Here is a 27834-nt window from a genome sequence, read left to right on the forward strand (position 1 = left end):
TCTCATATTGGAGTAGTAGTACGTGGGTATAAAATGTGCTTTGCAGTTCTTTACAGGTAATATAGCAGTAAAATATGAGAATTCCATCCTCATAGTATAGTAGGAATAGTAGGCAGGAGCAAGATAGGGAATAGATGATTTCTTCTCCAAAGATCAAGTACTTAGGCGTTTTCATTTTCAATTTTCTTGAGTTGATCATCCTTCTGAACAACATGCCAGAAGCAGGTAATTGAGCGTTTGTAGTACTAACTTTATAAATAGTTACTAGTATGATGACCATTATCAGGTCCTAATTGTGACTAGATGAAAACTGTACTGAAGCCTCAGGTTCTTTTCTTCCTTTGATAAAAGTTCCCAGCCTTGAAGAGTTTTCTGTGCTTTCCGTGTTCATTTGATATTGAAATTCATTCATGTATTCATTCAACAAATAATTATTGAACACCTACTCTGTGTCATGATTGTGCTAAAGGCTGGATATTCAGTGATAAACAAGATTCCATCACTGTTCTCAAAGAGTTTGCAGACTCAAGTCTCTGTATCTGTGACTGTTTCTCTATCTCTCTTTCTTTGTTGTTGTTTTTTGTTTGTTTGGTGACAGACATTGCCTCCCTGACACCCCATGACCAAAACCATCAACAACTGCTGGAAGGCCCTATACTTTCTTACCTTCTACTCTGAAATGCTGTTGCGCCTGGAAAGATGTCAACCAGAGAGACAGAATATTAATTTCCTGATCCACTTTGGGAAATACAGATAACATAACCAACATCATTCATTTGTTCAGTTCTCTCTCTCCTGGTTTGTAGATTCGTAAACCAGAAAGTTCCTCAGTGAGTATGAAATTAGAATAAGGTTAAACTGGATGTGTATGTGGAACATTTTCATTAGACTGACTTACTGTGGAATTGTCTGGTTTAACTGCAGAACCACCATTGCTACAGCTCTCCCATGTCCCTCATGCCCCTCAAGGACTTTCCCTACCCTTTTCCCAAGAAATAGACCTCAGTAGCCTTCAGACTTTAGGAAAATCCCATGGTTCCTTTGTTAAGACATTACTCTAGAGGTGGTGGTGGTTGTTAGATGCCTTTGAATCAGTTCCGACTCATAGCACCCCTGTGAACAACAAAACGAAATACTGCCCAGTCCTGTGCCATCCTCACAATTGTTCCTATGTTTGAGCCCATTGTTGCAGCCACTCTGTCAATCTATCTTGTTGAGGGTCTTCCTCTCTTTTGCTGCCCCTCCACCTTATCAAGCATGGTGTCCTTCCTTCTCCAGGGACTAGTCCCTTCTGATAACATGCCCAAAATAGGAGAGATGAAGTCTCACCATCCTTGCCACCAGGGGCGCTCTTGGCTGTACTTTTTTCATGACAGTCTTGTTCATTATTCTAGCAGTCCATGTTAATCATTCAAGATTCTTTACCAACATCATAATTCAAATGTATCAATTCTTCTTCAGTCTTCATTATCTGTTGTCCAGCTTTCACATGCATAAGAGGCAGCTAAAAATTCCATGGCTTTGGTCAGGCATACCTTAGTTCTGAAGGTGACATCTTTGTTTTTTTAACACTTTAAAGAGGTCTTTTGTCCCAGATTTGCCCAGGGCAATAAGTCGTTTGATGTCTTGGCTGCTGCTTTCATGGGCATTGATCATGGATCCAAATAAAATGAAATCCTTGACAACTTCAATATTTTCTTTGTTTATTATGATGTGGCTTATTGATCCAATTAGTAGTCTTTGATCTTCATCAGTCCTCTTCATTTTTAGCAAGCAAGGTTGCATCATCTGCAGAGGTTAGGTAGGGTTAACCTGATTTCCCTCTGTGTGTTTATTTAAATGTGGGGTTCTTTTGACTCATTGGCTTGTCAGTAAAGGATATGGCTTGGGGTTTAGTGATACTCACAGGTTCTCATATCCGTACTCACCACCCCACTCTAGGAAAATCCTGAACCTTCTCAAACCCAGCTTAAATTGTACCCCATTTAGTGAAGCCTTGGCCATACACACTCCATTCCCAGGCAGAATAAAGTATTCTCTTTTCTATGATCCCACAGAATTTTTCACCCTATTGCTTCTGCCTCTATTATCTTGTATATGCTAAGTGAGTTCATTGTCTAGTGGGAGTCAAGGTTTTCTCATTCATGTTATTCATCTTCACATTCCTGGTCCCCATTGAAGACCCACAAAGAGTATATAATAGATGTTCAATAAATTTTGTGGATAAATTAATAAGTATGTCTCTTCAAATAATCAATGCATGTTTTCTAGAACAGGAATCGTCAAGCCAAATTTGGCCCCTAACTGTTTTTGTAAATAGAGTCTTACTGGGGCATAGCCATGTTCATTCAGTTATGTATTGTCTACTTTCATGCTACAATGACAGAGCTGAGTAATTGTAACAGAGACCATATGGCTTACAAGCCTAAAATATTTACTGTGTGGCCCTTCACAGAAAAAGTGTGTCAACCCCTGCTCTAGAAGTATGTTTCCTTCCACTCATCATTGCTGAATAAACTCTGCAAATGTCTTAGTCATCAGTTGTCATTTATCTAGAATTTTTTTTTTTTTTTTAGTAAGATGCCATTACTTTTGGTCTATTAAATTACTACAGAGGTAATTAAATTATAGATGTATTTGATTACAATCCTGAGGCCTATACTCTGGTTACTCTAATTGGAATTGGGTGGTTTCTAAGTTGCCTCAATACCACATTCACAAACCATCACTTTGTTCTCATACTTGAGGGACGTCAGAGGAAACTGAGATAGAAAGATCCCATTATTATGGGGTAAAAAATAAACACCTAACTGCATTTCTGTTAAAATTAGAAGTAAAAGATCATAATTTCTAAATATTTGTTTAAAAAAAAAATGTTGATAGCTGTAGAAGGCATGAAAATATTTTCCTCATGCCTATTCTCTGAGAAGCCTAACACTAAAATTTTGGTCTCTAGACTCACACAGCAGTGGGGCCCTGTTCAGACATGTTTAAGTAAATTCAGCACTATCAGTTTCTACTCAAGATTACCAGAGATTATTACTTTGACTTTATGTGTGATGAGCAAACTGACACAGAGCATGCCTTCAGAAATATTTGTTGAATAAATATCCTGATAAGTATAACCTGGCATTTTGAAAACTGTACAGGATTCATTTCTTTTTAATATGTTATATTCATTATTAGCATATTACTATAAAAAAAAACTAGTTTTTTTTTTTTATATACTATAAGTATGTAGTAAATTATACCACTGCTCAAATGAGGGAGAGATTACATGCAGCTGAGGTTGATAAATGAAACTTGACAAAGGAAGTAGAATTAGGGTAACCAATGTTTCTGTTTATGAAGGACTACGAAACAAACAAAAAAGGATAGTTAAGGAGGGTGTATCAGGCAAGGAGATGGCATTAACCCAGACAGGCATACATAAGATGGATTTAAAGGAACGGGGCTGTCCCAGCCTGGCTGAAGCGGTTTGTTTATGTAGAGCGATTGCATGTAGAATGGAATTGGTAGGTTAAGTCTATACTTCTAGAATTTAAATATCTTAGATACCTTCTTATAATATGAAGAAACCACAAAATGTTTGCACAGAGGAATAAAAAGGAAAAGACATTAGCTATGATGAAGATGAGTCAGGAAACAATAACAATGGTCTCTTTGTGGGTGATAACCTCTAAGGAGCCATAATAGACAATGACAGGAAAGAATGATACAAGAGCCTTTGAAAAGTACATTGACTAGATCTAGGTGGAAGAAAATGAGAGCCAAAACTGATAGAGTTTCTAGCTTCAGCAAGAATGTCTTGTCATTATCTGAAAGTAGGACATCAGAAACATTATGAGGAAAGATGATTAACTCAGAAAAAGGGAAAGGGAGGTGGTGGGCTCAGGAGAAACACCAGGGCTGGGAGGTAGATTTAGGAGTCCTGGTGGCACAATGGTTAAGAGCTTGGCTGCTAACCAAAAGGTTGGCAATTCAAAATCCACCAGCCACTCCTTGTAAACTCTGTAGGGCAATTCTGCTCTGTCCTATGGGATCACTGTGAGTTGGAATTGAGTCGACGGCAATGTTTTGTTTGTTTTCAATGAAGAGGAGGTAGTCAAGAGTCTTACTGTAGAGAGTTTAAGAAGACCAAGAAAAGAAAGATTTAGCTATCAGAAGATCATTTATAACCATTGAAAATGAAAAGGCTTAAAACTGAAGCACCCAACCTGGGGGCCTAGACTTCTAATTGCTCATGAGGTGGTATTGGAGAGATTCCAAAAAGCCTAATGGAAACTTACATAAAGCTAACAAAACAAATAATAAAAGCATGTCACGTTTCTTTCTCTTTTGCTGAGATCATACCAAGCCAATGTTGGTTTTAATGCAGAATAGAAGTTCTGGTATACATTAATGATGTATTGGATTGGTTGAAAATTGGGAAGTGAATTATTAATCTTGCCTCTTCAGCCTTTTGGAAGCATTCATTCAAGTGTTCCATGGAACACAATTTGGTAAATGTGTGAGAAAATGATGGGAGGTTGCCTAGCAGCGGGCTCTGTTATTGACAAAGTCAGGTTTTTAGTCCCGAGATGTCCAAATAAGTGGTTACAGAATGCTTCCATGTACATTGTCTCATCTGGTGTTCTTACCACTTGTTTAAAAAAAAAAATCCTCAGCTGTCTGTAATTCAGAAAATAATTAGGCGATCTCCCTTTTCACTGTGTGCGGTCCTAGCCGTTCAGAGTTGCTTTAGAATTGACCTGGAAGAATTCAGCACTTTTGTTTTCAGCCCCTTTTAAGAAAATTGAAGCCTTGCTTTTTTTCTTAAATGTCCTTTGGCAGAATCACCTTAGAAGGCATTTGTACCATGTCTGTGATTTGTGTGTGTGTGTTTATGTGCCATATCTATGGCTATTTAATTCAGTTACCTAAAGAGTAATGATGTAAATATCCATAATAAATATCTGAGACTAGAAGTGAATTTTGACATGGATATATTTCTGACTCTTGGATTTCATTATGTACATGTCAAAGAATTGATTATTGTAATCTGAGTATCATTACCATAACTGAAAATATGAAAAGCTCATTGCTAAAGACCCTTGAAGCATTTGTCAGTGCCCGGTTTTGGGGTGGGTGTATTGCTTTAGAGATTTAAACCTAGACTCTTAACTGTGGTTCAACTCTGTGACCACTTCATGTATTTTAAGGATGTATGTGTGTTTAGAAATTTCTCCTGAAGAAAACACAAAGCATAAGCAAAATTGACCTGCAAGGTTAATTGAATACCTTTTGAGCAGGACTCTTACTCTCTCTGCATTCCATTCCAGAAAGTTCCTGAAATTTTTAACAGTCTTAAAAAGATAAGGCAGACAGACAGACACCAACAGACAATTAGGGAAGGGTAGTTTCATACGCAATATACATTAAATTTAAAACACTAAGTTTGTTAATCATCTCAGGTAATCGGATATGCTGAAATAGAAAACTAAACAGTATCTGAATAGTCCAAGAATAGCCTTTGGAGTTACCTACCACGTCTGAGGCAGAGCAAGTGCCACTAGAGTAATCTAGTTCCTCTGTATGATGTTAAACTGGGTCCCCAAAGCCTGTCCTCTGATTGTTTTTTTAGCGTCCTTTCGAGTGTCCCCATCCCCCAGCAGCTGCTACCCTTTAGAATGCCAGCATAACTCAAAGAGGCAAAGATCAGTCAGCTCCACACAATGAGATTTTGGCATCTTCTGCATCATGGGAGGCCGCCAAGTTGTGCTCAAATCCAACTTCTGAGAGGAACCTTTCACAAGATACAAATGTTTTATGGCTGATTTCCTGCTTAGGAGTCTCCCCCATGTTATGCCCTTCCCTGTCCCAGGACTGGCCACAGCCTATTAAAAACAGAGACCAAAAGGAACACTTCTCTTCTCACTTTCCCTCAAAATGTCCCAGACTCTCAGTGGTGACGTTCAGTACTGGGCTTTGAAGTTATGAGGGAAATGTCAGAAGGCATTAACCAAAGACAAGTGTTAGAAGGCACTAACCAAAGGCATGGAGGACAAGCACAGGCATTTGAAGCAAAGGGTTGTAGCTAAAGAAGGAACAGAAGGAAAGTCCTTTGATCTCTGCTTTGAATGCAAAGGATGATTTGATAGTGTTTATTCTTGCTTATCTTTCTCATTCTAGTATGTTTGAAGTGAAAATTCTTTGTGGTGAACATTAGGCCCAACAAGAGTTCTGCTGGCTTAACTGAATACTCCCCAATGTAGCTGTTTCCTGCATCTTATAAAAAGACATTCTTTTTATTTTCTCTTTTATAGTTAGAAATTTAGGCAAATCCCTTAGATTCAGATATGCACTGACTTTTGATTCATAGCCTTAACCCTTCCGTGACCTGTGGTATATATAGCTGACACCTACTTTTCCAGCCTCTGGGGTTCATTGGGGAGCTATCGTACCACTGACAGTATGTGCTGCCAGCAGTCAGGGCCCTATATAACAGTTTGAAATGGAAAAAATGGGCATGTACCACAAATTACTGTTTTTACAGGGTATTGTATGAGGTGGTACTGAATCATTAAATTTTTGGTAGGAAAAACAAATTTTGAAAAATTTTACTTGGTATACGTATGTACCTCTGGTCTCTGGGGCTAGAATTTGGGGTGTCAGAGGATACACATATGTATCTTTGGATTCTAAAGTTTAGATTTGTGGGATAAGGCATGAAATAAAAACTGTATTTCCTACCAAAAATTCAAATACACTCAATGACCCAGCATGCCCTCCGTTACTGAAAACGCATGGTATCGGCAAAAAGTTCAGAGCAGGAAATAATTGGGCCTTGAAAGAAATAATAATAACTTATCTTTTCCATATATGTGTATGTCCTAGATGATGCCAAAGGTTCCAAATCACTAAAGGCATCCAGTTCACTGGTGATACAAGGAGGAAAAATTAAGCAGAAGTTTGTGGATCTGGGGTAAGCATGTCATGATATTAAAAACTAGCCTTCTGTAAAAGGGAAATTAAAGAAGAAAATCTCAACTTCCCCTTTCTGACTGTGTGCTGTCATTATAGGGTGCCTTTGAGAAGGAATTCCAACAAGGGGAAGAAATGGAAAGAAAAGGAAAAAGAAGCCAGTAGGTTTTCTCCAGGTAGCAGGTACGGGAGAGTGATTAGGAACATAGATTATCTCTGTACCTGAACTTTCTGACCCCCTTCCATAGTTAACTGAAATCACTGCTCGGTATCTTTGAGCAGAAGTGAAATACCTAGAGTTGACATATAAGAAAAACTGCACAATCAGACTATATTTTTCCATCTCCAGTTACAGCACATATCAGGCCTTGGACATACCAACTGGTCCTTGATTGCAGAATTATGGTCATATTAACAGTTTCCATAAATCTTTAAGTAGAGTATAAAAATTCTGTGTGAGACTTTAGACACACATAAGGTTTTCCCTGATGGGGAGGCAGACACCCTTTTTGGAGCCCTGGTGGCCTAATGGTTTGAGTTACTTTGTTGTCTTTCAAGATTGTCTTTTCCATACGCATATAAGAATGGCCACTGTCCTGGCTGCGCTTGCCTGTTTAATTGATTTTAGGGTCACTGTGAGTCTGAAGGAGCCCTGGTGGCATAGTGGTTAAAAGTCTGGCTGCTAACCAGGTCAGCAGTTGGAATCCACTTGCTGCTCTTTGGAAACCATTTGGGGCAGTTCTGCTCTGTCCTTACTGGGTCGCTAGGAGTTGGAATCAACTCAATGGCAATGGGTTTGGCTTTTGGATGAGTCAGAATCGACTCAACAACAACGGGTTTGGTTTTTGGTTTAAGACTATGCTTACTGTTCAATAAAGACTTCCCTAGAAGTGAGCTTTCTATAACATGTTGTCAAGTTTTTCTAATTTTATCCTGAGATTACATAAATTTTAAATTTAGGTTTGTATAGGAAGACAAAGGATAAGGCCCTGGAGTCAGACTGTTAGGTTTGAATCATAACTCTTCCTCTTGCCATCTTTTTAATGTTGGACAAGTTATTTAACCCTCAGTGCCTCCATTTTCTTCTCTATGAGATGGAGGTAATAATAGTACCTCATAAAGTAATTGTGAGGATTAAATGAGTTTTTATGTAAAGTACTTAACATGGTACCCAGCACATAGAAAGTATTCAAAAATAATAATTAAGGTAGCAATTTGGTATTATTTTTTGTTATTATTATTATTTGCAAGTTACAAAGCACTTCTACATTTATTTCTTCATTTGATCCTTACAATAAGATTAGGAGGGCAGATAACAGTACCTTTATTGTGAGGAACTTCACCTTCATAGAATTTAATTGATGTGCTCAGGGTTAAGCAGCAGGCAATTAATGTCACGCTGGGGCTTCTGCCTTCCGTCTAAATCTCTTCCCAGCACACCATGCTACCTCCAGTTAGTTATGCATCTAATGACCTTTAAGTTTCTTTGTGAAATTTTAGAATCATCTCTATGATAGATTAAGGAAGAAACAGACAAAATGCTAAGGAAAAAGAAAGTAAAAGTATTAGAGGACCACTTATCTATTTTATAGTTTGTCTTCTCTATGTTTCTTTTTCTTCTTTTTCTGTTTTTGGGCATTTGTCCTTGATGAGGAAGTTGTACCTTCTTCTTGGGATTACAAGCGACAGGGAGTGGGAGATGAGGAGAGAAAATTCCCAAATTACTCATTTTTATTAGTCTGTGTTTTCTTTATGCTGTATAATGAAGAAAGGATAGGAAACTTTTTATATTGAAAACAGCCACCTCAGGAAAAATAAAGGTAAATCAGAGACCATATGCAGGTCAAAAGCAATTTAACTTTGTTTGGTTTTGGAATGAGAAGTAAAATGATCTACTTTGTGCCTTAAGATTAAGAATAGAAAACTATCAAATATATTCAGAAATAAAAGCACATTCTTCCATTCATGGGCGAGAGAGAGACACAAATACACAATGGGAGAGAAACTCGGACACTTTTGAAGTGACAGTGCCCTCCTTTTGGTCCCAGCCATCAAAGGAAGTCACTACCTCTGACCTTGGAGCCTCCTCCCTAAAAAAGATAACCACAGACATATAGCAACAGGGAGAATGTCTGAGTTTCAGTCATAGTAGCCAGAGTTTATCCTCTCATTGTATAAATTCCAGTTGAAAATCAAGTAAATCTTGATTTTGTTGGTGAGTTTTCACTTAGCAAAAGCAGGAATAAACCCGGGGGCTAGTGGGTGGTAGCTGTCCTCAGCACACTGCTTTACCACAGCTGCTGTCAGCTTTTGAACCAGCAGCCAGGCTTCTAGCCAGCTTCCTGGCCATCTCTGTATTTGTAAAACATGAACTCTGGAGTCCCTCTGTTTCAGTAGTCACAAAGTGCAGTGTTCCACATGTGCCAACAGTACAGAATAGTTTCCAATTAGAAACATAATTTTATAATTATTTGTAATTACAGTAGGATTTTTGGCAGAACTGAAAGGAATTCATGACACTGAAATAGTAGAAGGAGAAGAAGAAGGGAAGAAGAGGAACATTTTTATGTGTCTAAAAAAATTATTTCTGAGCTATCACAGTAATTGGTTAGCACTAATCAAACCTAATGACAGCCTCTGTTCTCCTGTAAAGATTGGTAATGGGCCCAGCACATTATAAAACATATTCCAGGAAGAGCAGAATTACTGCCCAGTAGGAGCTTAATCAATTGAGTTGGTTTCACAGGGTCCCTGAAGGTAGGGGGGTGGTAAGTGCCTTGGGCTCCGGGGTCACGCTGCAGTTGAGGAGAAGAACTGGCAATGAACTCACCTCCCTGTGAGGCTTTCTTGGAAACAGGAGGAGAACCACTCAGGAATTGACTTACTAAATCATATCTCTTAGGCTTTTCATCCAGTTCTTATTAGGTTGTTATAATCTGATTAGGTCATTCAGTTAGCTATGACCTGACTTTAAAAAGGCAAGATATTTGCTAAGTTTCGTCTTGGTTTTAGTGGTTTCCTCCTAGACTGTAAAGAGTTTATTCTGTTGTGTCTCATGTGATGACCTAATGACTGAGATACAAGACCAGCATGAGACAAATAGAGAAATTAGATGAGCTAAAAATAATAGTGATACATAAACCCCACAAAGAAATGTGATATGGTTCTGTCTTCTTCAAATATGTGCTCAGTTAACATCTGGTTTAAGCAGGCAGGATAGCAGATGATAAAAGCAGGCAACATTTTGTTGTCAGTGTTTATGTATTCCTTAAAGTACACATTAAAGAGTAAAATATCATCCTAAACCCTAGAGTAAATAGCCACTGATGTCAGCGGCACATCACTTTGGAGCTCTGTGGGAGAGGCTCCTGACTGAATGATGGTGTGTGGGAAAATGATGGGGAAAGGAGATGAAGGGAAGTCTGTGGAAAGAAACTTACACTCGCCTTAGAAGTGTGAGTGGTAGAAAGAACACTGAGTTGGAATCCAGTATATCCCAAGGAAACCCTGACTTTGTTGTAAAAAAAAAAAAAAAAATTTTTTTTTTTTGTTGTAGGTAAGTCTAAATTCCTTAGACCTGGGTTTCTTATAAAAAGAAAAAAAGGGGGAGTTGGACTAAAACTACATTGTCTCTAACTTCCTACTCATCCGTATCTGCACTGTTCAGCATGGTAGCCTCTACTCAGACGTGGCTATTGAGCATTTGAAATGTGGCTAGTCCATGAAATGTGCCATAGGAGGCAATACGTGCTTGTTTTTGAAGTCTTAATATGAAAAAAAAAAAAAAAACAATGTAACATATCACATTAATAATTTTGTAATATTGATTACATGTAGAAACAATAGTATTTCAGATATTTGGGGTTAAAAATATGTTATTATTTAGTTTTTTTTTTTTTAACGTGACTAGAAAATTTAAGTTTATATATGTTGCTCACATTTTGTTTCTCTTGGGCAGTGTTGACTGTGTATGATTCTGTGTAAAACAAATTTTTGTTTCTAACTCATTATTCACTTAGTCTATAAATCAACATGTATTAATTTTTTGTTTGGTTTTTTATATTTTTTGTCTACTTTTTTTGCAAAAATAATTTGTTTATATATAAAAGTACATACAATATCACAATATATTTTCTTTAAAAAAATTGGGTAGAAGGAAATAAGATAAAGCAAAAAGTAAGTAAAGGTTGGCACTTAGTATACATTTTCAACAATACCTTCACAGTAAATGTAATAATGGCCTTCAGTGAAAGCCGGGAGCATGTTAAAGTAGTTAAGAGGCAGGCTGTAGAGTGAGACTGACTGACTGGGTTCAAGTCCCAGTTCTGCCTTGTCATCTTAGGCAAGTACTTAACCTCTCTGTGCTTCACTTTCCTCATCCATAAATAGAGACATATACATACCTCACCGGGCTTTGGGAGGATTGAGTCACATTTAACCACATTTTAAGTCCTTAATAAATATAAACTGCTATCATTATTATTATTAATATTTAAAGCAACTCTGGTGGAAGGAATATAAAACAAAGTATTCTCCATATTTTTTTTTTTTTTTTTTTTGCTGGCAGTCTTACTCATCCAAGGATAACTTTTCTAATATCTTGAAGAATGAGTGAAGTATATGGATTATACTCTAGGCAATCCTTCATGGATGTTATTTCTCTCAGAGGAACTTTAGACAAATCATGGCACGACAGTGAGTTTGAGATTACTCAGCAACAGGGTAGAGCTGCTCAAAGAAAGGATTACTTGGGTTTTAAATGAAGAGTTATTTATTAATGTCTCAAATCTCAAAATCTAGTATTTTTTAGGAGTTTTAATTCAACTTACAAATCTTGTTATTTTGTTCATACATTCTGTAAAATTTTATGTAAAATAAAAGCCATCATTTTCGTGGAGACCTTTGTTTAATGTTTGCTTAGCCTGGCACTGGGTTTTTTTTTTTTCTTTAGCCTTAATAGGGTAGACTTTATCCCCCTTGACTGGCTGTCTCATTTATAGCTGCATTTATAAATTTAATGTATTCACTGTCCTTTTTAAGCACTCCAAATAGCTGAAACCTGACAAGCTTACATTCCTAACAAGCAAAACAGTTCTCTCTACTTAAAAACCTCTCATAAATCTAATAAGTTGAAACTATAAATACACAAAATACAGCGGTTCTAAACATCCCACTGCTCTTAACAATGTTGTTAAATTATTTTACACCTTAAAAACACAAGTCTAAAATCAGCTTAAATGTTTTAAGGTAGAATCAATAGACAAATTTCTCAGAATTTTAATAGTGCAGGTTTTCTTAAACACTGTATGATTCCTAAACTTAACATTTGTGTTTCGATAGTATGAATATGGTTTACATGATCAACTTGCTATTTCATTTTCCACCCTCTCAGTGTTGGGAAGACTCATTAAGGAAACAGTTTTACCATCTTAAGTGAGTTAAGGTTGAAGACTACATTAACCATCTCATATGCGCTTAAGTGATTATTGATCAGAGATTTAATCAGAACTTGGGATCTGGGAGCAGAATATGTCCAGGATGGTTGTCTCTGAGCAGATGGATATGTGTTTTCCATAGCTTTTATGCAGTAGAGTCTCCAAGTCCCCTTCAGATGGGGCTGGCTTTCTAACCCATCTCTTTGGTAGATGTTAGAACCCTACAGAATTACTGATTTCAATAAATTGAAGTCCACAACCTTTCTCTGGTTGCAGCTGACTTTGTTCAATTAACCTCCTTTACTACCTTCTTAAGGAGCCCTGGTGGTGCAGTGGTTAAGCACTGGGCTGCTGACCGAAAGGTTAGTGGTTTGAACTCACCAGTTCCTCCACAGGAGAAGGATGTGACAGTCTGCTTTTGTAAAGAGTACAGTTGTGGAAGTCTTACAGAGCAGTTCTACTCTCTCCTATAGGGTCTCTATAAGTCAGAATTGACTTGATGGCAAGGAGTTTGGACAGCCTTCTTGGGCTGTATATTCTTTTCATATGTTTTTTGTTCCAGAAGTTTAGATTCTGAATACTTTACACATCTTTTACTCAAAGTTAAAGCAAGGAAAAAAAACACCACCGTGGAATGTTTAACTGAGTAGTTTAAGTTTTAGATGCTCACACCCTGAGATAAATTGGTTTCAAGATGTATGTAAATGAGTTGTTATGCAGAGTTGTTAACTACACCCACTCCTCACTTATCGACTGTCTTGTTATCAGACATTTAGCATTTACAGTAGTAAAAAATCTACTATCCAACTATTTTGTGCATTAACGATGTACATCTGGCAGTAACAAATGCTGAGATACAAGGCAAAAGTAACACTGGCTGTGATGGTTAAGGTTATGTGTCAACTTGGTTAGGTCATGATTTTCAGTGGTTTGGCAGTTATGTAATTATGTACTTTAACAGTTATGTAATGATCGCTGTGAGTTGGAATCAACTCTACGGCAGTTTGGTTTTTTTGGGGGGGATAATGATATAATTTGCCAATTGTGTAATGATGTAGTTACCCTCCATGTCGTGATGTGATGTGGTTGCATAATGCCTATTTTCGCTTAATGACCCAGTCTTTGGAACCTAACCATGTCAATAAGTGAGGAGTGGGTGTAAAAACCGTAAATGTCAGGGGACAGCTACCCCCCCAAAAATGACAACTTTGGATTGTAAAGACCTGATTTGAACCCATTATTTCTCCTAGTCCCCAATAATAAAACTATCAGGGGTATGATGGTGACTTGTTAATTCTATTTTTTTTTTTTTTTCTCAAAATGATAGCAAGCCATTATTGGTACAATCTAAAAATGAAGGTAAAAAGTGAGTATAGAACATATACCTGTTTTGATCCTCTGGAAATTATCTTCAGATCCATCAAGAGCTCATTTCTACCAACGTCCATTTTCAGGGGAATCATTAAAGATCTATATTGAGTTTATGCAGCTTAACCCGTAAACTGCCCTCAGAGTCAAAAAAGTTAAAAGGAAAAAAGGGAGGGGGAAATGAAGGAAAGAAGAAATTAAGGAAGTAATTAGGAAAGAATTTCATGTCATTCCTAAGAAATTTCTCCACAAAGTGGAACAGACTATAAGCGGTCAGTAATAGAATACTGTTCCCAAACCCTTCTTCCTCCTTTTGTAGGCCCACAAGTTTGATTTATCCAGAAGGAAATTGGCACATATTTTAGAAAAAATGTTTGGTGACTGGTGGATTTGAACTGCAAACCTTTTGGTTAGCAGCCTAGCTCTTAACCACTGCACCACCAGGGCTCCAGGTAAGCTGATAGGTCAGTAATTTTAAAGTAATAGAAAGTTTACTTTTTAAAAAAAATATATTCTACACCCTAGTGTAGATGGATGCATGCTACTGTTCAACCCTTTAAGGATACTAGAAAACACACAGAGATTACATCCGTTTTTGGAGTCAAGATACACAAAGAAATAAGGATATAGCCTCAGCAAGGGGCCCAGTCACGCCTCTTGGAGAACTGGAAAATGCCCTTCAGAGCATACCTCAGGATGTGGCAGTCAGATAGTGATTGTCTCCTTAGAAGTGGGCTTTTCTTCCTTTCTACTTCACTGTCCCACCATTCCACACGTCACCTTGGTGCGTGAAGCTGGAGAAAGAAAGCTCCTGGTATCGCCAGAGGACGAACTTCCTTGATCTCATTGACCACATTCACACTGTGGCCTCTGGCCCTGACCTTAGTGCTGGATATACAAGCCCATGTGGAATTTAGTCTAGAACATTTGTTTTCAGTGAGAATGTTGTGAAAGAGTTTTAATTAAATGTCATCTTTAGATTTTGTTTCAAAAGCTGCCTGTCCAGGATTTGGGGCTACTAAAAGATCTTTTCAAATAAGGCATTCTCTCATTAACTCTTCACAACAACCTATGAGATTTGTAAGTTATCCACATTTTACAGATGAGGAAACAAGAGGCTGAGAGAAGACCAAGGCCATGTACTCAGGAGGCGGTAGATCCTGAACCTCCAACTACAGTGTTAGGCACTAAAATTGTGATGACAACCAGTGGGATGTGGGTTCTGTTTAATGTATTGTGAGCCGTGAAATTTCTGAGTCATTTAAGTATATAATTTTCTAAAGTCCCAAACCAAGAGCACGAGTCCGCTGGAAGACAGGAAAGAATGCTGGTCTTGAGCTAATATCACTAGCAGTGAGCTACTGGGATGTCACTCAGGTAAAGGGAATGCCGTGATGGCTAAACCCATAGCAAGTTCCTAAGAGACTGTGCCCTTCTGTGATTTTAATATATCCACATACATTTAATAGGCACATTTAATAAAAATTCATCATGGCAGTAGCAGTACAAGAATGTTGATCATTGTTATAGAACCCATTTAGATGCAAAAAGTAACTGTTAAGGTTAATATTCTAGTCAAAAGCACACATTTTTTTATTGTCCGTTATGTAACACAGTTTCTCCATCTATTACTTTAAATTGTATTCAGGGTTCCTTCAGAATTCAGTAAGTCTTACATCTGTTCCTTCATTGTCTAACACATTCATTCTTTTTATAAAACAGGGTCTTCAGAGGCAGACTGGAAAATTGGAAGCCCAAGCCACCCTCCACAGCTCAGGCCTCCACTCGCTCACCTTGCATACCTTTCTTATGGTTTCATGAAAGCAGAAAAGGATCTTATTCCTTCAAGAACCTGCCTTCACCTACAAGTCCCCTTCAGCCTTCTCCTGAGACTCTAATTTCAGATAAAAAGGGGTCCAAGGTAGAAAACACATGGATTAAAAAAGCAAACAAGAAAAACCCAAACCCATTCTCCTCCTCAGTCTTTGGAAGGCACTCTCAACTCGTGTGTGTACTCTGGATCTGAGAAACCAATGTGATAACACGGCAGTAAACAATGCATGGTATTTGTTGTGTGGGAAAAGAGAAAGCCTTATTTAACCATCACCTCTATAATACTGTTCCATTCTAGATTGTACATTACTCTTTGATTTGCCTGTCTTTTCACATATGACTATTTAATCTCAGTTTGACAGTTAAGTCATGCTGGGAAAGATGCATTTGAATCATTGAACAGTATGATAGATTTGTTTACCAAGTATTCCACTTTAAATTACATTACAAAACTATTTTGCTGTGCTCTTCAAGATTTACTGGAAAACAAATAAATTTAGGGCTGAATGTGTGTTCAATACATCTAAGTGAAACTCTTTAAAACAAAGCAAAGCTGACATAGCACCCTCACTTATTTCTTCTTTTAATATCAAACTGAATGTTGAACAACTTATTATTCTATCACCAAAGTCCTTTAACTTTAGCAGAATTAGGAATTACATGCATGGGTGTTAACTTGTTTTTAAACACACGATGGTTATTTCCAGCATGACGCTGCAAACCTTACCTAACATTTTATTGAAACACATATGGTGGCTAACTTTCACATGTTGTTTGGTCTCCTTTTATCTATGTTCGCTTTTCTTTCTCAAACAGAAACGTGTGATTAATGTTACTTGAATTTAATTCTTTTCTTGAAGTCCACAGCTCAGAGGGTTTGGGGTGGTGGCTCCATAGATGATATCAGATGGTAATGTTCTGTGTTAAATGCCCTCCTGCTTAAATGTTCTACTAGTCTAGCTCCATGTGCTCTGATTTAGACTCCCTTTCTGAAGTTTTAAAAAACCATGGAATTTGTTTGATACTGAATTCTCTAGCCTCTGGTGTGGTATTTATTATTGACAACCAACTAAACCCAATAAAATGGAACCTAACTGAAAGGTAACGGTCCAATTCCTAAGGAAGTGGAATATGAAACAAGATGGTGTTGGTCAAGTGCCTAGAGTTCCTGGGGAGCCAGCCATCTACCATTATTAGCAAAAGTTTTGACATCAGTAGGCCACTTTGACTTTTAAACCTTTTCAGCATCGTATCTGAAACATCTAAATGTTTTTTGAATAATTCTGCCATTATCTTACACTGGAGAGTCTCCAGATTTGTTTAAAATGTATTCCCAAATGTAGCTACATAGCCATTGTTAATTTATTTGCTTTTAATATTCACTGAACATTTTTAATGAAATTCTGGGGAAGTTTTATTTAAAGCCCACCCACACCCCCACCCCAGGTGTTCGTTTAGGAATGTGTATCTGCTCTATGCTGCAACCTCTTCGATAATCGGCTGGAGCTGCGTGAGTTGTATTTTAGCATGTGCCTACCGGTGTATTGTCAGATTCTGACCTCCCCCAGAGCTCATCATCTTGAAGGGTACATCTAGGAGAGGATCTGCCATTTCTTACAGTATTTATCATGGCCGACAACAAGCAGTCCTTCCCTGGAGGTGCTATAGCTACCTTTCTGATATGGATTGCCATCTGTTCCTAATAACTCAGTCTTTCCACACCATCTTGTATTTTTACTTACACTGTTGTTACTCATCACAATTAGGGCCAAAGAAGATAGGCTTATTAATATTATTCCTCTGAGCAGTTGCAGAGGACAGTGTATTCTGTACCCTTGAAGAAAGACCGAAGAATCATTTCTCTAAAACACCGATCCTTCTATCAGATGGAGAGAGCACCCAGAATTCTCATTCAGCCACAAAAGAGGCAGTGTTCTCAACCACAGCCCGGTTGAAGGTCATCACCAAGTTGAACATGAATTTCTTATAAGATTATTTACAAAGAACGTTTTTAGAACTTGGAAACACACCTACCTCGAATTCACTCACTGTGTTCACTTAACACTGGGCTTTATTTATTTTTTCAGAATTTTACCTTCAATGATGACTTCAGCCCCAGCAGTACCAGTTCGGCAGAGCTGAGTGGCCTGGGAGCAGAACCTAAAACACCAGGACTCTCTCAGTCCTTAGCACTGTCATCAGATGAGGTGCGTGCATGGCTTCCTGAAATCATACAGTTTATCCATGAGCTATCTCTGGGAAAATGTTTTTTAGGGTAGATTTTACATATAAATCATCAGGGCCACGGTTTTATATTTAATATGAAGTCCTGATTATTTCTTTTTTTCCCTCTGTCTTGTACAACAGAGGTAAAAAATTACATTTGTGATTGACTTACTCCCCCAAAAGATGAGTAGAAAAAATATATATGTGAGTATTTGGGGAGGAGGGGGGACACTGTAAACAAAGGTATTTTCGCTCTAAATATTTGTTCTTGTATTTTCCTTTCTGACATGACTAAACCTTTCTACCCATATTCCCCAAGCTTGGTGCGATGTTAATTTTTATAAGACTTTACACAGTATTTGTGTGTCTTGTGTTTCTATAACACTTTTCTTTTTGATTCCTTTGTTGCTCCCTCACTCAGAGTCTGGACATGATAGATGACGAGGTGAGCTATCAGGGGGCTGTGTGTGGTGGCTCGTGTGATATTGTTTGAACCTTGTTTTCTCTCTTTGCCGATACTATAAAAATCAAACGGTACAAGAAAACGTTCCTCTAGAGTGGAGGAGTTCCTTGTGTTTAAAAAGCTTCACTCTCTGCCCTTGTCTATATCTTAGTTTAAAAAGCTTTCCTGAGTTAAGAGGATCTCCAATTCCACCTTCAGAGTTCCTCTCTTTGTCTCCCATCACCATCGCCTTGATATGATCCATTCTGTTTCATTTCTTTACATCATCCCAGCTTAACCCATCCCCTCTTCTATGTTCCCTGCAGGGTCACCAAGGTGACACCTATGTTCCCCCAAGACCTATCATCACCTCCATCTCCTCTCAGCTTAGTGGTTCTAGGAACGACATGCCCCTTTTCACTATTAAAACAATATTCTGCTCTGGACAAAGCCTGGGATTGGGAATACAAGCACACTCTTGAGCTCTACCACTTGGACAGATCATGTAGACTTTTCTGAGCCTCAATTTCTTCATCTGTTAGAAGTAATTGTGAATATGACCTGCTGTACCTTACTCTCAGGTTTGCTTTGCTGCTTAAATGGAATACTGGATGTGACATTTCCCCAAGAATGCTTGAGGGCTTAATGCTCTCCTCTTCCAAGTGGCAGGCCCTGCTGTATTTTAGAATGCGTTTATAAATATCTCTAATGTCTTATCAGAGGACAAATACAGAGTGGTGCATTGTATATAGAGACCATTGATGAAATATTTGTTATCTACATGTGATAATGTTTCTAAAGTGTTTTAACATACAAGGTGCAACATCAGAGTGTATTTTCACTATTAAACTTCCTACATTAATAATACTGCTTTATTTGGGGGAATTTTTTAAAATTTACAAATATCTAAAAACATGTAGGTAATAAGTATGTTTCTTTTTAACCATATATATATGCTACCAGAACCATTAGCTTATCATTTTATGAGTTAAAAGTAAGTGTGGCTCTAGTAGGCAAGAAACTCCTTTTTACAGCATAATGTGCCACGCTGAGCCATGGCATTGTGGTCCTTTAACAACACTGCATGACATTCCTATCTCAGATCCTTGATGATGGACAGTCTCCCAAACACAGTCAGTGTCAGAATCGGGCCGTTCATGAATGGAGTGTGCAGCAGGTTTCTCACTGGTTAATGAGCCTAAATCTGGAGCAGTATGTATCTGAATTCAGTGCCCAAAACATCACTGGAGAGCAACTCCTGCAGTTGGATGGAAGTAAACTTAAGGTAAAGAATGATATGTCTGTGTTAGGTTACCAGGTATAATTTGTTACTTGTAGCACCTAAAATGTTTTCATTAGATAAGAGCATTCTGCTTATCTGAAAGGTAATTCTCATCAACAGTCAGCAGAAAGGACATTGACTTATTTCTGAATAGTAAGTGAAGTGTAGTAATCCCATTAGGGATTCGAAATCCAACAGTAGGCTGCTGGTTGGGAGAGTGAGGGACCGCTCCATTGCTTCCACCTGGCAATACGTGGTCTATATATTAACCTACTTACTTCCTATGTAGTATGAGTTTTAATAACGGCCAGTGTCGACTCTTCTTCCATCACCTCAGAATTAAGAACCAAATTCATGCATCTTCCCTTCTTTATTCATTTCTCCTCCACACCCACTGTTCCCTGCATACCACTCCAAAAGTCTCCCCAGAACTTTGTTCCCCAAATACATGCAGCCCCTCTCTTCCCTTCCCCTCCATCGTACTTTCATTTCCACTCATCCAGTTCATCTCTCTTAGAGACTGAGGTGGAACCCACTCCTGTGCAAAAAGGACAAAAAAGGAGCTTAGAGCCAGCTCCTCCTCCACCGCCTGCTAGGCTTATGGGCAGATGAGTGTCTCTTGACAGCCTTGAAAAGGTTAGAGATCAATCAATAGCCTGTGAATATGAAGGCCCCATTGACAAGGCTGTCCCTGTCGGGGAGATGGATGCATCTGGCTGTTGATTCTTAAGGTCATGAAACATTTAAAGTATATAACCAAGTCCCCTTATTCTGAATTCCAAGCTCCTCGAAAGTCTCCTCATTATAATCAGGCTTCCTTTATAGGCCTGCCTACAGGAAGAGAATGGCTGGTCTTGCTGACGTGAGCATTCTGGTCCCAAAGATGTTTTTGGTTCTCATTGTAAATGAATGCATGAGCAGAAAGGAAACCATTTCTATTCTTCCTGCCCTTTTTGGAGTCCTCTGTAGCCTCAGGTGTCCGCTACTACCCTTTGAAAATGTTTATGAATATAACAATCCTTTTGCCTGTAAATGTCTACAGCCCAAATGTTGGAAAAGCAGAATTATGCCCTTTTTGTCATTCATCCATCGATTAATTACCAATCTGAAAAGCATTTACTTAGTGAGGTTTAGATTATACTGTGCTGGAGTCTTAGAAGAACAAGTAAAGCACAGCCCTCCAATGTATTCTTTGGCAAATATAATCAACTCTTTCTCAGTTCTTACCTCTTCTGTCTATGCTTAAATTAGTTTGTGAATTTGAACACAATGTGATGCCAACCTCATCATAAGCAGAGAGGTCATCAGTTTCTCAAATTTGGTTTGCATATGTGTTTCCTTCTTAGGCTCTTGGAATGACATCATCCCAGGACCGAGCTGTCGTCAAAAAAAAACTCAAGGAAATGAAGATGTCTTTAGAGAAGGCCCGGAAGGCTCAAGAGAAAATGGAAAAACAAAGAGAAAAGCTGAGGCGGAAGGAACAAGATCAAATGCAAAGGAAGTCCAAAAAGACAGAAAAGACAACATCAGATGGAACAGAAGGTGCTAGTGAGCAGTAACACACCCCCAGTACAGAGGGTAGAGGTGCTCCAAGAGAGTCCCACCTCTTCCTTCTCTGTTCATCTCCAGAGGACAAAAGAAACTGACGATAGAGGGCTGACGAACCGTGTGTGGAGTAACTGCATTGTCAGAGTGTATTTTAACCTACTGAAATAATCCCGAACCACCTTTGGTTAATTAAAAAAACGGGGATCTCAGTTGTGAGAGATACAAGTGACCGTGTTTTTCCCTTCTCTTACTTACCAACATCTCTGGTTGTTGTGTCACTTAGAGAGCTAGTGCAGCCCCGCCCAGCAAGAGTGTGATACATCCCCATGTTGTCAGTGGAGCATCGTGAGTTCTCAGTGTAGGGTTCTGGGAGTTCTGAAACTGCACTTGCATGTATCCGTGTGACAGAGAGCATCACCCTACCATGGGACCTGGGATCAGTCCTTTCTTCTAGGGCTGTGAAACCTGCGCCAATGTGCGGCAAAGGCTCCCCCTCACCTCTGTGTCTGCACAGTGAGACAGCCCCACTCTGGAAACGTGGGTGCTCTGTCACATAGTTACCTGCAGTGGGAAAAAGCAAGTGGACTGTTCTGCTTGCTGGTTGGGCATCAGAAAAAGAGAAAACAGTTTCAGTTATTTGTCAACCCCAGAAGGAAACAAAGCCTTGAAAATGTGGATGTGGGTATTACCTTGGGGTTCTAAGGTAAACTATTTATCCTCCAGATATAGCCGAACAAAGAAGAAAGTAGACACTAATGCAAGCCACGGGTATTGGGATCTGTTGTTTATTTTGCTACTGCCTCGTGTTCAGTGTTTTAGGAATACTGACACACACAATACAGTTCCTTTTTGTCCCCCAACACATTTTGAACAGGAAATTGATTTTTAAGGAAACCTACATTTTCAGATTACTCTCCTGGGGAACATTCTGGCTGGTCTTCAGCCTGGCTATGACACAGTTGGGAAACATCACGTATTTTCTGCTGTAGATTTCCCAGGTGGGCTCAGTTAGGGTTTTAACAAATGTACCTTTAAGGAAAATAGAAATACTAGTTAGAGAAAATTTAGTTTTGAGTAACATTCAGCCAGAGAACCAATTTTTTTGAGCAAACAGAATGTTCATGTAAAGGAGAGTTATCACTTACCTTTTAGAGATGTTTCGAATGTTTTTTCTGAACCATTGTCCTTGGCACTTTAGTGAGTTTCACTTTACAGTTAAAGTTTAAGACAGTACATAGGGTGCAGTCTGGCAATGGGGGAAGTTATACTGATTTACTTATTTCAAAGCTAGTATTAAGGATTTCAGTATTTCATCAAGCTAATTCAAGTGCAGGGGCCTGGGACAGAAGGAGGAAATAAACTCATGGAGAAATTTCACATGATGGCTTTTTGCTTTTTATGTTCACGTCTCTGGTTTTCTTCGCTGCATTGGCTCTAAAAATGAGATCACCACTGACCTTTTCAGGGGCCAGGTTTCAGAATAAGACAAGGCCGGGAGAAGTCGTGGATAAGTATTTTACTTCCTTTACTACACAAGGCTCACTGCTCTGTTCCCAGCAGTACTAATACCTCGTGCTGGACACGTATACGCAGAGCTTGGGAGAAGGGTTTTGAAGATCTCAGGTTACAGATAATTTGAGGGGGCTCCTGCCCATACAGCCCCATCTTTTTTTTTGAACATTGTGATTTTTGTTTTTTGCTTGTCTAAATATCCGAGTTCTGGAATTATCTAAACTAGAAGTCTAATCCTGTTCTCCCCTCCTCCTTGGCCCCCGGCCCCAGGACTTGTTCCTTTTCGTGCCCGAGTGGCATCTGTTAAGCTTCAACTCTTTCGTCAATAGGTACAAATCATTATTCATTCCTCAAAAAGGTTGACATAAAGTAACATCTTATTTTTCAACTACCAAAGCCATCATGTATGTTTTTCTCTCTATCTTTATTTGGGTATGATAATGAAACAGCCATGCTGGATACTCTATCACTATCTTGAGATATCTGGTACTTTGCTATTTATTAATACCGTGAGAAACAAAGAACCACTATTAATGAACCACAAAACGCGACAAATCTTTGTAACGCTAAAAGACTAAATTAGTCAAAACCTGGTAATAGTGAAGCTTGTCATGGTGAATGTGGTGGGTGCGATTGTTGCTTAACTTTGGAAACAGTGGCCTGGATCACACTGGGAGTTTCACTGTAGTCATTTCAGGAGTGGAAATAGAAGTCAAGTGATTATCATGAGTTGTGTTTATAGTTTGGTTATATTTGAAAATAGATGTATATACTGGAAATATCTATAAATCTCTGCACATAATTTATGATCTATTGAGTTTTCTTAAATGTGTGAAAAGGATTCTTCTGTGTTTATAACTTTATTTTTACATTTCCAATGTTTAGATCAGCGCCCAGCTGACATTGTTATAAATCGAATTCTTATTCTTCGAATCATTGAGCTTATAACTGTTTTGATTTTTTTAAGTTAAATTATAGTAATCTTAGGTTTTAATGAGTTGTTTTAACATTGCTTCTTAATACTGCTGAAGTTGTAAGAGATGCTTGATTTGATTTTCTGACAAAGGATAAAAGATAAGCTGACTGATCTGATCTAAGGGCATGAAAACAAAGTGAAGGACCACAGATCTTCTGAGCATTTTGTTTTCCTATTCTCTCTTTTATTGACTTTAGTGCATGATGCCTAATTAAGGTTCCAGTGTGTTGCACAACTTCTACTTTAATGCTAGTAGTTTTTAGTGTCTGTGTAATTTAACACAGAATTGTTGCTTCATGAACCTTAAAGATTTTGCAGGTTTTTAATGAATTATCAGATAGTGAATAAAAAGGGAATATCTGGTTACCATGAACTGTATTCCCTAAAGGACAGCTCAGTATGATACTAAAACCAGCCAAAAGTGTTTTTTGGGTATAGTAACACTTTGCATTTGAATTATGTAATTGGCAAAGAATATTAAATATACCATGGACTGACAGAAGAATGAACAAGTCTGTCCTAGAAGAGGTATAGCCCAAATACACCTTAGGAGTGAGGATGGCAAAATTTCAACATGTACTTTGGACATGTTATCAGGAGGGACCAGTCCCTGGAGAAGTACATCATGCCTAGTAAAGTAGCAGGTCAGCAAAAAAGAGGAAGACCTTCAACAAGGTGAATTGACAGAGTGGCTGCAACAGTGGGCTCAAGCAGAGCAGCAATTGTGAGGATGGTGCAGGACCAGGCGTATTTTGTACATAGGGCCGCTGTCAGTCGGAACTGATAGCACCTAAAATAACAATGCTTTGCGGGGGAGGGAAAATGGTGAGTCGAAGTTGTAGACAGCATTGTATGAGCTGAGTGTCTGGGTCAGGGTTTTCCATTAAAATACTTTAGTTTTATAACAGATTACTTTAAAACCATCTCCTGTAAAGTAACTCAATTTCCGTAATACTTTCCTCATTCCTTGTTTGACCTGAATCAGAAGTAATTTACTACAGAGCGATGTTAAGACAGAAACCTAATTTTGCTTATTCTAACACACTGATGAAGTTCAGCTTTAGGTTCTTGACAATCAGCTATTCTTGTCTAGCATTCTTGAGCTGGGGTTAACACTGGCTGCCCACCCCCAACATCACATAAGCATTTTTTAACCCACACTGGATCCTGATTGAAGTATGATAGGTGCTAATGCCAAACAACTTTCAACAGACATGAGGTGGCAACATCTACAGTGTGCATACTTGGGAACAAAGTGGGAGGAGGACAAGTGAGGAACCAAATTAACCCTTGACACTGCCTATGATCCTATAGTCCTCTATTGCCTGAAATCCTAAAATATCCCAGGCCCCAGCTAGAAAAATGGTCACAGGTTGTTCGATCTAGCATCCCAGCCTTTATGGTTTTTGGTGAAGACAAAGAATTCTCATCGAGGTTCTTTGGGCAATAGGATTAGCATGTGATTTAAAAATACATTAAAAAAGGTAAACGCAATTTTGAGTTTATGTGGAGATTCTCATTTAAAGGTTAAAGGTTACATACACCAAGCTTCAAGAGTGGAAGCCCAACGTATAGAAACATCTATGCTTTGGTTGTGCTGTCCCCCTGTCCCCCTCATTACACTGAGATATAAGGATGACCAAATTCAATTTGAGTAACAAAAGATACCTCCCAACAGAGCAGCAGGTTGGGGGCATTTCACTTTGGTGGGCAGTGGTCACCTACTTAATGCTAAAGCCTTAGTGCTTTCTGAAATTTACCTTTAATCAAGGATCTGTCTGGACGTGATTCTAAAGCTAAGCATTTATGGATGCGGTCCAGAATAAAATATCCATAATGTCTATTAGAATAGTTTTCCTTACGTTGGGCCTGGGGCGAGGCTCATTTTCAAAAGAAAGCAGTGTCGCAAGAAGTGTGAAGTGATGCACTCCTTCATTGAGGCGCTCCTGAACACCAGCCTGGGTATGTAGGCAGGTTTTGTTTGCATTCATCTTAAAAAAAAAAAAAAAAAAAAAAATTCATCTTAGGTATTTAAATTTTCGGGAAACTCAGCCTTGGTCCAAAACACTGGGGAAAAAATAATGCTAGACAAAACACATTTGAATAACTTGAAGTAGCAGCATAGAATCAGCCCAACAGTGAAGTTGGAGGGCGAAGAAAAAAGCCTGCAGAATCAATTTCTTCCTGAAAAATGACAGCATCAAATTTTATTTTCAGGTAGACAGAGGGTCAACAGACATCTCAGTCATGTGCATGCCACTTGTGTAGACGTATAGAACTCCGTATGTGTGAATACATCTCCACCTTTACACACACAGCAATCATATGGCATAAACAAAAATACTGTATATGTAACTTGGTAATGTCAGTTATGACCCAGAGCTGTAATCATAGCCTTATTGCCACTTTTTGTGTTGTGTATACATTGAATGGCTCATAAGATTTTAAGAGATTTTTTTTAATGTAAATATTTCTGCTAAATGCACTTAATCTTCTACAATGTTTATATATTTTGGTAAATTTGCTTTATTAGATAACTTGGTATTTTAAACAAGGTAAAATGTCCTCAAATGTTTGATTAATGCTTTGCTGTCAAGATTGCACATTTTTGAGTTGGAGCTCAGAAGTTTATGCAGCTTTGTGCATTTTCAACTGAAGACTGGAGTTTTCTTGACTAAAAGTTGCACTGTGTGTTCTCACGCATTTGTTCACATTTCTCAAACGACATATTTGGTAGCTGTGATGCCTAAGTCATAAACTACTGACTCTTTGATGGCAGCGTGCCATCACATGACCACTTATTCATGTCCCAAGTGATGGCATGGTTGGATCAATGCGAAAAATAATGCAGTGGGTTTGAGCACGAGTATGTTGTTGGAAGGTGTACACTTCTGTTTCTTTCAGCTATTTTATCCATACACCTAGATTTTCTGTTAAGGATTTTATCATTCATTCATGAAAGAACAATTGGCCAAAATTATTAAATTACCTTAAAAAGTAGAAATTTAAGTGACACTCTAGCTAGGTAATGCTTCCCAGCAACATCAAACTTAGTGCTTAGTGAAATCCCTTAAATATATATGTATATTTTTCCTCAATAGTATTTAATGTCATAACTACTGCTTTTGTATTTTTTAGTGGTGTTGCAGTTAAACCACTAATATACCTGCTACATATTACTAATAAAACTGGGCAGCTGGGGAAAAAAAAAAAAAAAAGACTGAAGTCTGTTCCACTGTAAGAAGTTGATTTATTTTCATCTTTATCTATCACTAAAGGAAAAGAGTTGTTTGAAAATAATTTTAAGTCCAATAAGTATGGATAGCATGTTATCTGAAACTTAATTTGTACATTTTTGACGTCTGATCATTTGCATGGAAGAGACAATAGTGCCACGTCTGAATTGTTCTCTTGTGCTTGGTTAATATGTACTTCTCTAGATCGTTCCGTTTTAAATGACATTCCTTAGTCTATGGCTTTCAGAGACACTCAAAGAAAAATATCACAGTGGTCCTTTGTTTTCTGACCAATCTAAAAACACCTGTGGTTAAATTTAATTTGTTAGTGTACATAAATTTCTTGCCAATGAGTATTATTGTTGTTAGACAACGAATGCAATAAAAAGAAAAATACTAGAATCTGTCAAAGTAATTTTTTTTTCTTCCATTTTCACCTTCAACTAAAACAAGCCCTGACTGAGTAAACCGGTATTAACTGTCAAAATATATCTATCAATCAAGAGCAAAGTGCACATTTTCCATGGAAATGAAACTAAAAATAAGTGTTAACTCTGGTAAAGTGTAAATTGGCAGCTAGAATTACATTTGAAAGCACAATTATGGGGCTAGGCATAAAGTTAAAAGAGCAGAGCTTCCACCAAAAACTCCCTCACCCATCTTTTTGTTCCCATGTTGGTGCTTAACCATCAGTTTCTGATGCCTGTCAGCCAGGAAAAGGTCTGTGACAAATCCATGAAGCAGTTGGCCTCACACAGTGTAGGCCAAGCTAAAAAAGCCAGGCCCATGTGAGTACAGGGGTTTTTTTAAATAGTCTTATTTCTAAAACCTTAAAAATGTAGAAGACTTGGATGTAACAAATGAGGTGTGGGATATTTCTCTCTCTCTCAACACACACACAGTTATCTGTAACTAAATCTTTGGTAATGTAAAAGTTTAGACCTGGGCATCATGGAATGCGTGAATTAAGCTGTTTTCCTCTTCCTTGGAGTGTGTTATGAAATCCCTAAGCA

General features: G+C 38.2%; 1 protein-coding gene across 11 annotated transcripts in view; it reads left to right on the forward strand.

The window, feature by feature from the left end:
* Positions 1 to 27187, forward strand: part of PPP1R9A (protein phosphatase 1 regulatory subunit 9A) — a 364328-nt gene extending 337141 nt beyond the window's left edge. For 7 of the 11 annotated variants that reach the window (XM_049894806.1, XM_049894804.1, XM_049894811.1 and 4 more), the window contains 6 exons: positions 6877 to 6964; positions 7063 to 7146; positions 15489 to 15687; positions 17687 to 17806; positions 19370 to 19552; positions 20896 to 27187. In XM_049894806.1, the coding sequence (XP_049750763.1) occupies positions 6877 to 6964; positions 7063 to 7146; positions 15489 to 15687; positions 17687 to 17806; positions 19370 to 19552; positions 20896 to 21108 (887 nt within the window). In that variant the 3' untranslated portion in view covers positions 21109 to 27187. The remainder of the gene's footprint in view (positions 1 to 6876; positions 6965 to 7062; positions 7147 to 15488; positions 15688 to 17686; positions 17807 to 19369; positions 19553 to 20895) is intronic. The other 4 variants (XM_049894812.1, XM_049894813.1, XM_049894814.1 and 1 more) reach the window with 2 other exon arrangements.
* Positions 27188 to 27834: the final 647 nt, after the last annotated feature.

This window comes from Elephas maximus, chromosome 8 (assembly GCF_024166365.1).
Source record: "Elephas maximus indicus isolate mEleMax1 chromosome 8, mEleMax1 primary haplotype, whole genome shotgun sequence".
Lineage (NCBI taxonomy): Eukaryota > Metazoa > Chordata > Mammalia > Proboscidea > Elephantidae > Elephas > Elephas maximus.